This window comes from Leucopleurus acutus, assembly GCF_964270905.1.
Source record: "Leucopleurus acutus genome assembly, chromosome: 7".
NCBI classification, from domain to species: Eukaryota; Metazoa; Chordata; class Mammalia; order Artiodactyla; family Delphinidae; genus Leucopleurus; species Leucopleurus acutus.
Window position 1 is genome coordinate 5,250,438 of NC_139150.1, and position 14,311 is coordinate 5,264,748.

Genomic DNA, 14,311 nt, shown 5'->3' on the forward strand with positions numbered 1-14,311 from the left:
TGCCAGACTGGGGCTTCTGAGTCTGTACTTTACACAGAGCCCCTAGCAGAGCGAGGACCGGCAGGGCAGGCTGTGGCCCAGGGTACCTCCCCGGGGTCTACCCTCCCAACAAGCCAATGGAACCAGCCAGGTCATACTGGCTGTAATGCGACAAATTCAATCACATGGAAAACTTTTATTAACACCTTTCAAAATACAACTTTCCAATATATAAAAATCTAAATAACAGTCCCTTTCCAACCCTCCCCTGCTGATGACCCAAGCCAAAGCACTGTCCTATCCTGAGCCTGAAAGATAACAAATTCTTATGCCTACGCTTCGGTGCAAGGCAGTCCTTGTTTGCCAGCAACTGGCTAGGACATCACAGGCCTAAGAACACTGCATTACAAGCACTTTAATGAGACCAAAGTCACGACCTCTAGGCCACCCTAGCCAACACTTGCCTGGTGGCATCGGGCAGTAGCAACATCTTCTCAACTCCCGGGTCTACCCAAGGGTTATGTGCACTGCGGTTCATAGACAGGAGCAAGGAGTGGTCACCAATGTCACCGTCACCTACTGGAGATAAAAGCTGTTTCTCAATCAACTGTCCACCTCGCCGCCAGAGTATAAGAAATTAGCCGTGGGACACACAGAGCCCAAGAGCCAAACTCAGAGGATGAGCAGAGGTGTTCCAAGGGCAGCACACCTGTCACCAGCACCCCCTGGCAGGTTTTCCACGCCTGCCTCACAGCTACGGGTACTCTGAGGTGTTAATACCTCTTCCGAAACTCAGCTAATGCCTGCATAAGTGAGTTTCCTTCCCTCTACTCAATCACGAAGTTGGCACCTTGAGGGGCCTCATACTCAATAGCAAAAAGGACGTGAAGAAAAGACACCGAGTTATGGCCTCAAAAAGGCGCTGGCCAGCACTCAACCTCTTCCCCCTGGGGAGGGCTCCAGTCCGAGGAGACCAGGGGAGACTGTCTGGGAGAAGCGCCTGCCTATCCGTAACCTATGCTGGATCCTTTTGGCAGCCGTCTTTGAAGACACATGCTGCTGGCTGATGTCAGGCTGTGCAGGTTTCTCAGACCCAGAGGAATGAGGAAACCTCTCTCCTTGGCTGTGACCTGAAAAAGCCCACATACATTCTGTATGGAAACAGGCCGAACAGTTTAATAGCGTGGGGGGGGGGGGGGGAACAACCAACACAAAATATAAAACAAAACAAGCAATCAGGCATCTCTGGAGTTTGGTTTCTGCTGTTTCTTTCGGGGTGTGTATTTCAATGAGAACGTCCAGTTCAAAGGACTGCTCCAGGGTTTCTCAGTGAAGGGGAGCTGAGAACGCAGTTGGTCACAGGAACGGAAAGGAACACCGACACCCACTCAGCTTCTCCAGCCACCAAAGCCCTGGACAGACCTGCAAGGAAGCGCCGGGAGAGGCAGATCAGCTCCTGCTCTGAGGAAGGGCTTCGGGCCTTGTACCACTCCCTGTGTTCAAAGTTCCGGACCCTGAATTTTTAATGTCATGCAGTTCTACACAGAAGCACAGAGCGAGGATCAAAAAAATAAGACTTGGTAATCGGCTTGGAGCCCAGGAAGCTCCTGAGACACCAACACAAAATAAGCAAAAGCATCTCTCGAGTCCTGCCTTCCAGACTTTGCTCATCAGAAGGCACGATCTCCTCTCTCAGGCTCAGCCCTTGAGGAGAGGCCAAGCCGGGCACCTCCTGCCACATGCCCGGGATCAGCAAGTCCACAGAACCCAAAGCCTGCTGCCAGACCACCATGCTGCTAGGACAAGCTTTTAAACCAGGAAAAATGGGCACAAAACGTACAAACAGAGCAGAAACTAGTATTTTCACATACCACACACTCTTTCATCCTTCATTAATGACTCAAAATAACTGAAGACAGATACTTACGAGCTAGATGATCCAAAGCTAAATCCTGAAAAAGAGGAAAAGGGTGCAGTTAAAACACACACACACACGGGACTTCCCGTGGCGCAGTGGCTAAGAATCTGCCTGACAATGCAGGAGACACGGGTTCGAGCCCTGGTCTGGGGAGATCCCACATGCCGCGGAGCAACTAAGCCCGTGTGCCACAACTACTGAGCCTGCGCTCTAGAGCCCTCGAGCCACAACTACTGAGCCCGCATGCTGCAACTACTGAAGCCCACACGCCTAGAGCCTGTGCTCTGCAACAAGAGAAGCCACCGCAATGAGAAGCCCCCGCACCGCAACAAAGAGTAGCCCCTGCTCGTCGCAACTAGAGAAAGCCCGCGCAGCAACAAAGACCCAAAGACCCAACGCAGCCAAAAGAAAAAAACAAACAAAAAACCCCCAAAAAATACCACCACACACTTGGAAGACAAAGGTGGTCTCTAGGCTGCATTCTTTCCCTCCCTTTGTCTCCCTCCTCCTGCACTGCCTGCAGGTCCGGGCGGGCAGGAAGTGCTGTGGTCTTTTACTTCAGGGTTCTTCCCCCCTCCCTGGCGGGCACTGGCAGAGGGTCTTGGGTAGGCACCCTCTCACTGCTGCACCGTGCCACACAGATCCACTGCGTCGGGAAAATATGTTTTTTCTACTTCTCCCATCCACTTGCTTCCTCTTCTTCTTGAGGCCAGAGCAGCAAGACACGCGGGTTCTAGGCCTGGCTCTGCTGCTCACCGTCTGGCCCTTTGGGCAAACTGGTTCCTTGGAGTTTTTGTGTCATTTGTAAAATAATAACGATGCCTAACTTCTGTGTCTAATAAGTGTGGTGCAAGGATAAAAGCAGAATGCACACACTGTACTATGTGGAGAAGCGGAGTGTCAAACAAATGAAAGACATTTTGTAAAGTCTCTACGTCTTATTTTTATTTTTTTCTATATCTTATTTTTTGAGTCTGATTTTTAAATCAAGGTTTAGTAGAACCTGATTTTTAAATCAAGGTTATTTTGGGGGGTCCTCAAATCTTGAGAGAAAAATCAGGTCAGCCATTTCTTTACTTGGTAAGAAACAGCACAGCATTACAAATCTAATTAAAACCTAAAAAGAACATTTTGTCTTTCAAGCACTTTTGGCTTCTAAAATACTACACTGAACAACCAGGTAAAACCACTCATTCTTGTTTTTTTGGGCCGGGGGTGTCCAGGCATTTACTGAGGAGACGAAAGGAGGGACCACGGTGAGGGAAGAGGTCTGGCTGCCTACCTCCGCTGCCTGACCCGAAGGCGGAGAATCCCGCGCTCTGGGCCCCGAACGCAGAAGACTGTTGGGACAGCGATCCGAACGTCGGGGCGTTCTGACTGGCGAGGGTGCCGAAGGACGTGGTGTTGCTGCTGCTCCCAAACCTGGGTTCCGGCGAGAAATGAGGCTGCGGTTAAGCGTGGCCACGCGGTCACTCTGCCGCCCGACGGCCTCATCCCCCCTCCCGAGTCTCAGGAAGTGAGACTCGCGTGATTCGAGGTGACTTGCTTGGTTTAAAGTGGCCGCCTCTCAGACCAAACAGGCTAGAGCCCAGAGCCAACCTTCACCTCAGCTTCGGGAAGAAAAATAAAGGGACGCCATATGAAACCCCCCCTTGCCCAGTGTTTGAGTTCTCCTCCACTGTCTGGAAATTCCAGGTCACTGGTCCTACTCTAATCCCACTCCTGCCTCGGGTCTCTCACGTACGCCTGTGGGAACTCCTCAGATGTCAGTCGGGGTCAGATACAGTTTCCTGGCCAGGGACCTGAAAAAAGGTGACAGGCTCTTTCGGAGATTTCAAACCAAAGCTGGTACTCAGCTCTGCTGGAAAAAATGGAACCAGCCAGTCAGGATTTATGTGGGAGAGCCCCCAGCCAAGGCAGAATCTGATACTTTTTTTTTTTTTTTAAACTAGTGAAGAAAATAGCTGGTTTCAAATAAATAAATAAAAACCTCAAGATTCCTAGTCAACCACGAACCTTCCACCAACTTTGCAGCATTATGTGCCGGGCGGTCACTGGCGAGAACAGTCAGAACCTGCCAGGATACTGGCTTAAGTCGATCCCAACTCTCCTTTAAAAGCTTTTCTTAACTTTAAGTCTTGGGGTTTCCTGACTTCCTGGGAGAAACTTAAAAGACCCATTGGTCTCTGCATGAAATCTAAGAAGCAATACATCAACTCGCTCACTTTCCTTGAAATTCGCCAGCACTGCTGCACCAGCATCTTTCATGGAGAGGAAAGGGTATGAATAAGGAGTCCACTTGAGTTTATTTTCAAGATAAAGATGCTTTCACCTGGCCAACCCTCATCCCATGTACCCTGACAGCTCTCCCAAACAAGCCCCTGGCTCCACTCCCCAACCCTCTAGCTTTACACATCCTGAGCCAGTGCTGAGGACAGGGACAGCTAGAGGCCTGTAAGACGTTAATCTCCGACTCCACACCTCCTTTGAAGGAGACACTTTGTAGTCATCACCACATATATTTTACTCGGAATTTGTGGTGTGGTGAAGGCTATTTTCTCCATGGGGTTTTGGTAACCAGAACAAATTTCCGGGGCCCTTAAAAGCAAATCTCTAATATGGCATTTTCAAGTGAGGATATGCACAAGGGAGTGAGAGCCGCCTTGAAGGCTGAGCAGTCGTGGAGACTCTGAAACACACACGGGGCCCAGGCAGTGCCTAAGGAAGCTGGCCCAGGGGACTGTGCACCGAAGACCCACTCTGGGGGTCTGGAGCGGAGCAGGGGACACAAGGAGTTGTTTGCTCAAGGACAATGGGCCTTCTGCACAACAATCCCAAGAGGAAAGAATGTGATTAGAAACTATTCATTCAGAGTCTCCTAACAGAAGTCACCACACAAGGGGCAATCCTGGCTGTACAGCAGCCACGGTGAGACCGTTTCTCTTCCTCTAACCAACCCTGTAGCTCCACCAGGAGAACAGGGATCTGCCAGCCACGACGCCACGTATCAGGGGACAGCAACCCGGCGGACGTCCACCGCGTACTGGACAGAGTCTGCCTTGGAAGACACGAACCTTCCCCTGGAGACAACAGGAATCCTGGAGCGACTGGTTTGCTGATTTCAAGGGAGGGGCTTTCAGCTCAGTCCAGAGTAGGGGAAACAGAAGAACTTTCTTTTCAAAGCAGCAGTACTGGGCCCCAGTGCTTCTGCTGACCTGAGCCTGTGGGGTTGCCCAGGCCTCTATGGGGGGCTTACCCGAATCCTCCCGCGCTGGCGGCCGCGGTACCCTCTCCGAACACTTTGCCTCCCGTCGAGCCCAGAGGGCTTGTAAAGGCTGGGGCTGAACCGAATGCTGGCACCCCTCCAAACCCAGGGGATCCCCCAAAAGTAGGAGGGCTGCCAAACACTGGAGCAGCACCGAAGCCACCTGAGCAAAACAGAGGCAAACAAACAGAAACAGGGAGAAAGAAAGAAGGAGACAGGAAGAGAAGACAATGAGCAGTGAGAAACCAAAAGGGGGAGGAGAAAGGGGAAAGTACGTTAGAAACTCAGATTCAAAACACTACAGCACAGGGCAACACCCTTTCTACCAGCAAAATAACAAGCCCAAACCCAACCCAACCCAGCCCAACCCGCCACCCCCTCCATTCCTAGCAGAGGGGTCTGGGGTCCATGTAGGAGAGCTCCTTGGAGTTCTAAGAATCCAGCAGACTCCGTGTTTGTCTGCGAGCTCCCTGGTCCCTCCCAGAGGCAAGCTGGACTCATCAGCTCCAAGTCTCGTGAGATCCGACTGCCACCAAGAACCAACCCCATGCACGGCAGACCCCCGCCCAGACCCTCTGCCATGTTTTGAGACTCCTCACTGAAAAGTCACGCTCAAAAGCGCCGATCCCTACCCAGCTGTCAAAGCGGTCAGAGTTTATTACTTATCATCACATAGGCAAGGCATCTCGCTTCATGGAAACACAAATTATAAAATTAGAGGCTCAAATCCCCTCTCAGGGAGAATCTGCGAGCCGGGTTACAGAGGAGATGGAGAGGCTGACGCTCGGCCAGGTGCTTTTTACTTATTTAGAGCCTGAGAGCTCTCACATCTCTCACAGGAGTCTTTCTCTCCCTGTACGGAAGAATTTTAAAAAAATGCTCTCTCTCTGCAGTCAGGAACTACTCCTCAATAAAAAAGCACGCCGTTTCTTGTCTGGAGGAAGGCTGCTGCATAAATGTGATAAGGCAATCAACCAGCCGGGAGGAGAGCCCTGAGTCCACGACCCCCTGGGCAGGCTCCCAGCGCTCTCACTCACGTGGACACAGGCCTGCAGGGGTGGCACGCATGCAGGTGACCGCACAGGAAGGGCCAGGTGTGCCCAGGCCACCTCCCCTGATTGCTGGATGCCCGTCAGGCGGGAAGACAGAAGGTCCTTCCCTAACTGTTCCTTCTGCTCCTGAGGAGGGTTCCCAAACCCCAAGATACTGCATACATCACTCTAGGCTATTAGCAGAGACACTTGCTGAGTATCTATTGAGCAGAACAGAGCAGAACGGTACAGGACGTGTGCTCTAAAGGGCAGCATTCCTTACAGCGACCATCGGCCCAGGAGCTGCATGCTGAAGGGAGGAGTGGTGGCCCAGGCAGAGCCAGGAGGCGATTTGCCCAGGGAGACGGGGACCTCATTCTCGTCCCTTCAGAAAGTGAATCCCGTTGACAGAGGGATCACTCAGGCCTTCTTACTATGAGCGTAATCACAGCACAAGCTTCGGCCACCTGCAACAGGGAAGATCAACCGCTGGACACGAAAAGCTGTCAGCTGAACGCCTTGGTTAGCTGCTACTTTGTGGTTCAATCGTTTGCTTATTTACCATGAACGGCAGAAGCACAACTGAGAAGGTGCTTTCTGTGCAGGCTCACGTTTGGGTTTACATTCTGTATTTTAAAACCTTGAGTGAAATTCCAAGCCATGATAATGGAGACTGTTGGGTTACAAATATAACAGACTGGAAAAAAAAAAAAAAGTGCTAAAAAACCCTTGCAGTTGAATTATTCAAGACTGATCACAGATCTGGTTACACTTTCTTCCTGGACACACAGGCCTTTATCTAGTGCCTTGTACTCAATAGTGTTCAGAGTTCTTGGTGGAAGGTGAGTGAAAAACGAGAAGTCACAATGATACAGAAAGTATACTGGACAGGAAGGGGAGGAGATTAAGCGCACACATGCACGCGCGCGCGCACACACACACACACACACACACACACACACACAAAATGCCCCCAAAACAACGAATCCATGTCACAGCTACGTGAAACAGAAGAGAATGGTCACTTGGGCTTTATTTCTGGAGACAGGCAACTCACTCCTGATGCTAGGGGGGTTCCAATTTTATTAGATGCTTATATTTTTTCTCCTCCGGAAGAGACAGAAATTTAGTAGCACTCAATGATAATAAGATTTCTGATTTACTGAGGGCCCTCCACGTGCCAGGTGCTGTACACCAGTTTGTTTCAATCCTCCCAACAAACCTGGGACTCCCTACTTCACAGGTGAGGACCCCGAGGCTCAGAGAACATGTCTCTCATCTACGCTGAGCCAGCTGGTGAGCAGTAGAGCTGGGATTGGAACAGGGCTGAGTGACTCACAAGACTACCCATCCCCTCACCACTACATGCCACGCTGCCCCCTGCCACTACCACCAAATCCAGCAACTCCACTGACAGAGCAGTGGGGCGACCCCAGTGGACTGGGGGTGGCAGGAAGGTCATTTTCAGTCTGTCCCACTTCCTGTTCTCTCCTCAAATGATCTCCAGTGGTATTATTTTCTACTGCAACTGTACTCAAGGGAGGATGGGCACTTTTGGGATTTCAGAGACCCATCCAAACCATCAATCTAAAAATCCCTCGAGACCTCAATCTAGGTGGTTTCATGGGGCAAGTAATCAAATAGGAAAAATATTCTGAAACGGGGGAGGACACATTTTCTCTCAGACTGCAAAAATAAAAGGGGCAAATTCTCAGATCAACTGGGACATGATCCCAGGATAAGGAACAACATAGAAGATAAACACAAGAATCGAAGAAAACATGATCAGGTTCCTGAAAAAGTAAATTTAAAAGTCTTGACGATTAATAACGTCAAATTTCTTAGTCAAATAATATTTGCCTTGTCAAGCAGGACCAAAACCTTTGTAGCCCTTTCATTTTTACATCATTCACTGCAGGGAAGGGTGGCGGCAGAATAAAGCTGTGATGCTCATTTCTAGTCCATTTTAGATTCTAGGAAGGAGTATAAAAAAACTAGCACTCATCGACTAACCCAGCCCAGGCACGGGTCTGAGTAAAGGTGCACAGTGCGTGCAGAAACCTCAGCAATTTCGGTTCTAAAAGGTGGGATTCCAGGTACTAATTTGGGGCAGTTCTGCTCCTCAGTCAGAGCCACCCAGGCATCTGCTCCTCGGTAGGGTCCTTCCTCTGCAACCCCCCCCCCCCATAAATTCAGACACACACAAGGGAGAAGTATCCTGCCCGCTCACCTGCAGGGCATTTGCTTTATTCTGAAGAACTGCCTGCTCAGCAAATATCCTCCCCCTTGACCCCCTGACTTAAAAAAGTCTTTTCACACAATCTTCCACACAACAAGGGCAGGTATGCACAGATCCCCTCTGTAGATCTCAGAGACAGAAATAGGATAGAGGGGCAGCTGACAGAGATGAAGTACGGTTTTGCAGGTAAACATATACTATTCTTTAAAATTTTTAATTATAAGTGTAATAATACATGATTGTAAGAAGCCACACAGTTTATAAATGTATACTTTAAAAGTAATGCTGGGATAAAAAGTAGTTCTGTAACATTCTTTATTCCTGACTACATGGGTATATTCCAACTGCAAAAATTAACTGAGCTGCAGAGTTATGATATGTGGATACTGTATATGTACAGGAATATCAATACATTTATGTATGTTACACTCACAAGTACAAAAAAAAGTGATTTGGGAAGGAGGACAAATGATATAGACATAAGAAATTAAATAAATAATCTGTCTTGCCCATCACAGGTAATGGGCATCCAAGCAAATCTGACTTAGGATGCTTTCTTGCTTATGTTTCAGTTATCACGGTCTTATATGTTCCCTCACTTTGGTTGTTAAATGCAACTAAGTATTCACAGTGCTTTCTTCCCTAAGAAAACATGAAGTTCTCTTCAGGGCTGCATGCTGTGCATTCTGTGCTTTTTAACATGTCTCAGGAGACCTAGAACAGCGTCAGAAACGCAGTAGATGCTCGATAATTAGAAAATGAATTTTGGGGAAAAGGTCCCTTCATCCATACTCCATACTCTCCCCTGAGAACACCCCAGAGAGCTCTCCTTCCAGAGGTCTATGCAATGTTAAATACGCATCTAACAATAACCACAGCTAACAGGCATAGGAGTACCTGTTTTACTCGGAGTGGAAAACCCAAAGCCTTGGGAGGCCACACTTCCTCCTCCAGAGCTAAAGGTGCCAGCGGGTTTCTGGTCTCCAAATGATGAGCTGGCAAAGCCACCAAACGTCTTGGCTCCACTGTTTCCAAAAAGGTTAGAGGTATCTGAAGAGATGAAGAACACGTATGAGGGAGATCAGAGGGAGAAAAATGTCCTTATCTGCTTCTCAGAACAGAGAAGGAAGGAACCTCACTAGGTGTCTGCGGAGAAGGGAATGATAGAGAAGTCGAGGAGCCAAGGTCGCTGAGACGACCTTGTGTGCTCCGCGGCATGTGGGATCTTCCCGGACCGGGGCACGAACCCGCGTCCCCCGCATCGGCAGGCGGACTCTCAACCACTGCGCCACCAGGGAAGCCCTGCATGCATCTTGATGACAAGTTGTTAATCATTCTGGTGCTCAGGCTCAGGACTTCCTGGCGTGATTCTACAGGCACAAAACAACGGGGCTGCAACAGGTCCCAGTGAAGAGGCTCTTCTGCAGAAAGGGACCTGCGTGCCCACAGGTATCACAGGTATGTCCAACACAGGACCAACCCCGCAGCTGCACACGAGACCATTTGCTTCTGAAGAACAGGGCTGGTTTTCATGGATCTCCTCGTATGAAGACCAACTTCAAATTTTGTCAAACCAGAGAAAACAAAGCGCGAATCCAAACCGAGCGCGGTGGCTTCCAGCGTTCTGCTTCTACAGTCTAGCTGGGCATGCTTGCCACTGCTTGATCTGTGCAGAGAATGGCAGACCTCTGATCTGCTCTTACCTCTGATCTGATAGGAGCTAGGCATGCTCTGAAGAATGTAAGGGGCCAGCAAGACTTCCAGTCTGATTTCCTCTTTCTAAGAGGTTCAGTTAAGCCCTTGACCTTTCAGAGGCTTATCTAGTGGGTCGCTCCTGCAGCTACACACTGAATCGGCTCCAAGACTTAAAGGAAAAACGGAAATGAGGGACTTTCCTGGTGGTCCAGTGGTTAAGAATCCGCCTTCGAATGCAGGGGACACAGGTTCGATCCCTGGTCGGGGAACTAAGATCCCACACGTCGCGGGGCAACTAAGCCCGTGCGCTGCCAACTACCAAGCCCGCACACTCTAGAGCCTGCGAGCCACAACTAGAGAGCCTGTGTGCTGCAACTACTGAGCCCGTGCACTGCAACTAGAGAGAAGCCCGCGTGCCACAACAAAAGACCCCACATGCTGCAACGAAGATCCCGCGTGCCGCAACTAAACCCCACTGGAGCCACATAAATTAATTAATTAAAAAAAAAAATAAGGACGTGAACTACTAAAAACCAAGATGGGTGAGAAGTATTTTGTTACAAGAAATGTGAATCTGACAGGCAACGTATAAACAGCCAAAGTCAAATACACAGAAGTGCTTGGAGAGAGTACAAACAGCACACTAAGTAACAGGAATTTTTCTTTAACCCTTTTCCAGGGGGAGAGGGGAGGGATAACTCACATTTCCCCACCATGTTTGGATGCGTGTTTTATTAAAATGAGTTTGCACCCACAGTAAGGCAGCAAGAAGCTCTGCTGAAATGGGATCACTGCCCAAAGCCACAGGCATGGACGGGAGGCTGAAATGACGTGCTCCGGGTGGCAACGGGGCATTGACTCCATGTCACCAAGCGAGGCCTGCAAGCACCTGCACAGGCCAGTCTTCCCCCAAGCCTGTCAGGCGCTCACGGAGAAGGTGACGGAAAGGAGAAGAGTGGAGGGCGAATAACTCTGCAAGTCGAGCCGTCTGCAGAGGTGGTCTACCACTAGCCCGTCAGCACCAGGGTCTCTCATCTCGCTCTGCTGCCAATCCCACCCCAGTGTGAGATGCAACTCCGTCACTACTTCCGCTTGCAGTGCTCTTGACCTGCAGGCCAAGAAGTGAGGAGCCTCACCTCAGGGACACAACCACCTCAAATGTCTATAGGCACCGATAACATAGAGCCTCGGACCCCCGCAGGCTCACCTGCTCTGTAAAGCTACTGCTGACAGTGTGGGAGCTTGGCTGGGAGTAGGTCAGGCACTGAGAGCAGGAGTGGATAACAGATTCCTTCTCACCACCTTCACATACGGTCGCACGGGACTATATACCCTCCGGTAGAGTCTGCAAAATGCCCTCCTGAGCAGTCTGATCCTTCCCCTAGTGAGCCGGCTGGAGGTTACATCAGATTCCTCCAATGGCAGTACAAAACCAGGCTTCTCAGCCATTCCTTGTATTTGGTATTTCAAGAACCGAGGACTGCAATTTTCTGACTCTGTTAGCGCTACCAAGGCAAAAATTCCAAATAGCAAACAAATTCAAGTACAAGATTAGAGGCTAGATCTCCTCTTGGAGAAATCAGAAATACAGAGATGAAATGATTTTACTGGGACAGTGCTGGAAGACAAATTCTAGAGAAGTCAGAGAACATTTAGAAGTCTTCGGGCTTCTTTATCCCTTTATCTCTTTAAGACTCCTTTGTCTTTAAGATGTTCACAGATATGACAGTGGAATAAATGAGCTGTGCAGTCAGCCCTGGCTTCGAAAACCTAGTAACTGTGGGGCAAGGACTTAACCTTCCCAAGTCCCAGTTTCCTCATACATATAATGGGACAGCCACTGTGCCCAGGCAAGGCTGCTGGGAAGACTGAATGAATTAATGTATGGAAAGCCCCTAGTCAGGCATAAGGTAGCCCTAGAAAATAGGACTTCCCTCTCTGTTTAACTTATCCCCTGCCAATCATGTTTCCTATCCCAATCAAGTTCAATACAATAAAACAGAGCAGGTCAGCTGCAGAAAGTTAAACCCTTTTCATTTTGCAAAGATCACTAGAATCAAGCCATTCAAGTTGTAACAGCTGTCATTTGTAGTCTCCAAAGGAGCTCTGCATGTTGAAACATTTTAGGATTTATTTAAGCTGCTTTGAAACAAAGTGGCATTAAACGATGGGATGTCTGCTTCTCTCTGTCTCCATGGCCAACAATGTGCTTCTCAGTTTTCTCCTAGTGGCTCCAAAATAACAGTCTCTGGCTCTTGAGAAGATGGTGTCTTGGCTGTTGGAACAATATTTCACTGTGGAAGAGACTTCTTCACTTGTGAACTAGCCAGTAAGAAAGCCTGTCTCTGCAGAGCCACCGGATGACCTCCACCGGGGGTTCCAAGAATGGGTCACACTGGCATCCGCTTTGGGCTTCCCCCCACTGGTGCAACGTGGATCCTCCATGGTCTTTTATTTGGCAAAAACACTAGCAAAATCCAACAACAGGGTCTGACCCAATTTAAATTAAATGATACTTGATATAAATAACATCACAGAGACCAGGTCCCACGTCATTCTGCAGGTCTAAAGTCACTAGACGAGAATTCAACACACACTGAGACGGCAGTTCTCAGGAAGTCCTCGTCCAGGATACCTTCCCAAGACATTCTCTTAAAGAACAGTAGTAGAAGGAGCCTTGTGGGACCAAAGGATTCTCATCAAATGACTCCTTCATCCTCATACAAACATGTCTTTCAAGCCCCTGTGCAGAAAGAATGTGCTGAGAACTGTTCTCACCAGTGTCTTTAGGACAAGACTCAAGGAGGCAATAGGGCCTTACAGGTAGCAATTCACAGGACCCCCAGGGGGGTTAACTGTATCTATGGTAGAGTCTCGGGGAAGAGAGAGAGAAGAAACCTTTCTAGTGTGAGCTTCTGGATATAGAACACGCCAACTCCAAGCACCAATGTTCCTAGCTTGTCTTTCTCGATCAATGCATAGTTCCAATTACTTCTCAGGCCTAAAGAGGGCAGCTCCAGGACCAGGCAGCCTGGGGCCTAAATGTCACCAAGGGAACTGCTGGCCGCCCAATCTGTGCTCAGATATCTATCTGCAGGGGAGCATGTTCAATGCCATGCGGAGTGATCACAAGGGCTGTCAGACAAGGCGCATGGGGAGGTGTTCCATTCCATGGCGAGGCCAGACGATCTCAGCAGGCAACACAGTGGATCAGAGCTCTGCACACATGCCAGGATGAAACCCTCCTTATGCCACTTAATGGCTGTTACCACTGGAAGTCAAGATTCCCACTCTGAACCTACTTCCTTATTGGTAAAATGGGGACGGCCACATCTGAAAATACTGTTGTGAGAGGTGATTAGACCGCACACACTGAACAACTGGCGCACAGCAGGTGATCAGTAAAGATGAGTTCCCTTCTGCTGATGGCTCGTGAAAGAACAGAGCATAAGGGCTGCAGGATTCCAGAGAGGGAGAGATCACTGTGCATCCTCGTGACCTTTCGGCCACGCTGCAGAGGAAGACGTACATTCATGCTGAAAGGAACGGCAGGTTCAGAGGAGCGGCGTGTGGGAAGCAGTGTGAACCCTGGCACTGAAGCAGGGAGAAGTGAGGGTGTGTGTGTGTGAGCGCGTGCGCAGGAGAAGGAATTCAAAGTCAGAAAAGTGTGTCAGGGCTCATGGAGGGCCCTGCATTATAGCCCAAGGAGTTGGTCTGGACTTGGTTCTATAGTTAGTGGGACATTGCCAAAGGGTTCTGAGTAGGGAGAGTGGCAAAATAAAAGAGTTTTAAGACATTCAATTTGGTACAGGTTCCCAGACCACAGTGTAGGAGACAGCAGGCAGAGGGGAGTCTGGAGACTCCTGTGATAACCTGGATGACAATGGGGACACACCGCACGATGACAGGGAAAAAGGAGAGGGAAAGAGCAGGGAAGGAAGTGTTTGGCAGGCAGGAAAAGAGCCGGGAGCCCATCCACACAGGGCAGGAAACTGTGCTGCTCAGAGGATCGCATGCCACACGGTCGCCCGAGGAGAAAGAGGCCGCCCCTGTGACCTGCAGAAAGCGTTCTCAGTTCTGTGGCGAGGCCAGTGTCCTCCCCAGGGGCCTTCCAGCTCCTTCTCCACTGTTCCTTCCTCTCATCCTGCACTTGGTCCTCAGGGCTACAGAAGCTCTTGTCCGCT

At 49.6% G+C, this 14,311-nt stretch overlaps 1 protein-coding gene across 3 annotated transcripts in view; it reads right to left on the reverse strand.

The window, feature by feature from the left end:
* Nucleotides 1–291: 291 nt before the first annotated feature.
* NUP214 (nucleoporin 214) overlaps nt 292–14,311 on the reverse strand; it is a 101,568-nt gene continuing 87,548 nt past the window's right edge. For all 3 annotated transcript variants that reach the window (XM_082843427.1, XM_082843426.1, XM_082843428.1), the window contains 5 exons: nt 9,330–9,482; nt 5,154–5,325; nt 3,180–3,319; nt 1,907–1,931; nt 292–1,401 (listed from right to left, as the gene is read on the reverse strand). In XM_082843427.1, the coding sequence (XP_082699553.1) occupies nt 1,368–1,401; nt 1,907–1,931; nt 3,180–3,319; nt 5,154–5,325; nt 9,330–9,482 (524 nt within the window). In that variant the 3' untranslated portion in view covers nt 292–1,367. The remainder of the gene's footprint in view (nt 1,402–1,906; nt 1,932–3,179; nt 3,320–5,153; nt 5,326–9,329; nt 9,483–14,311) is intronic.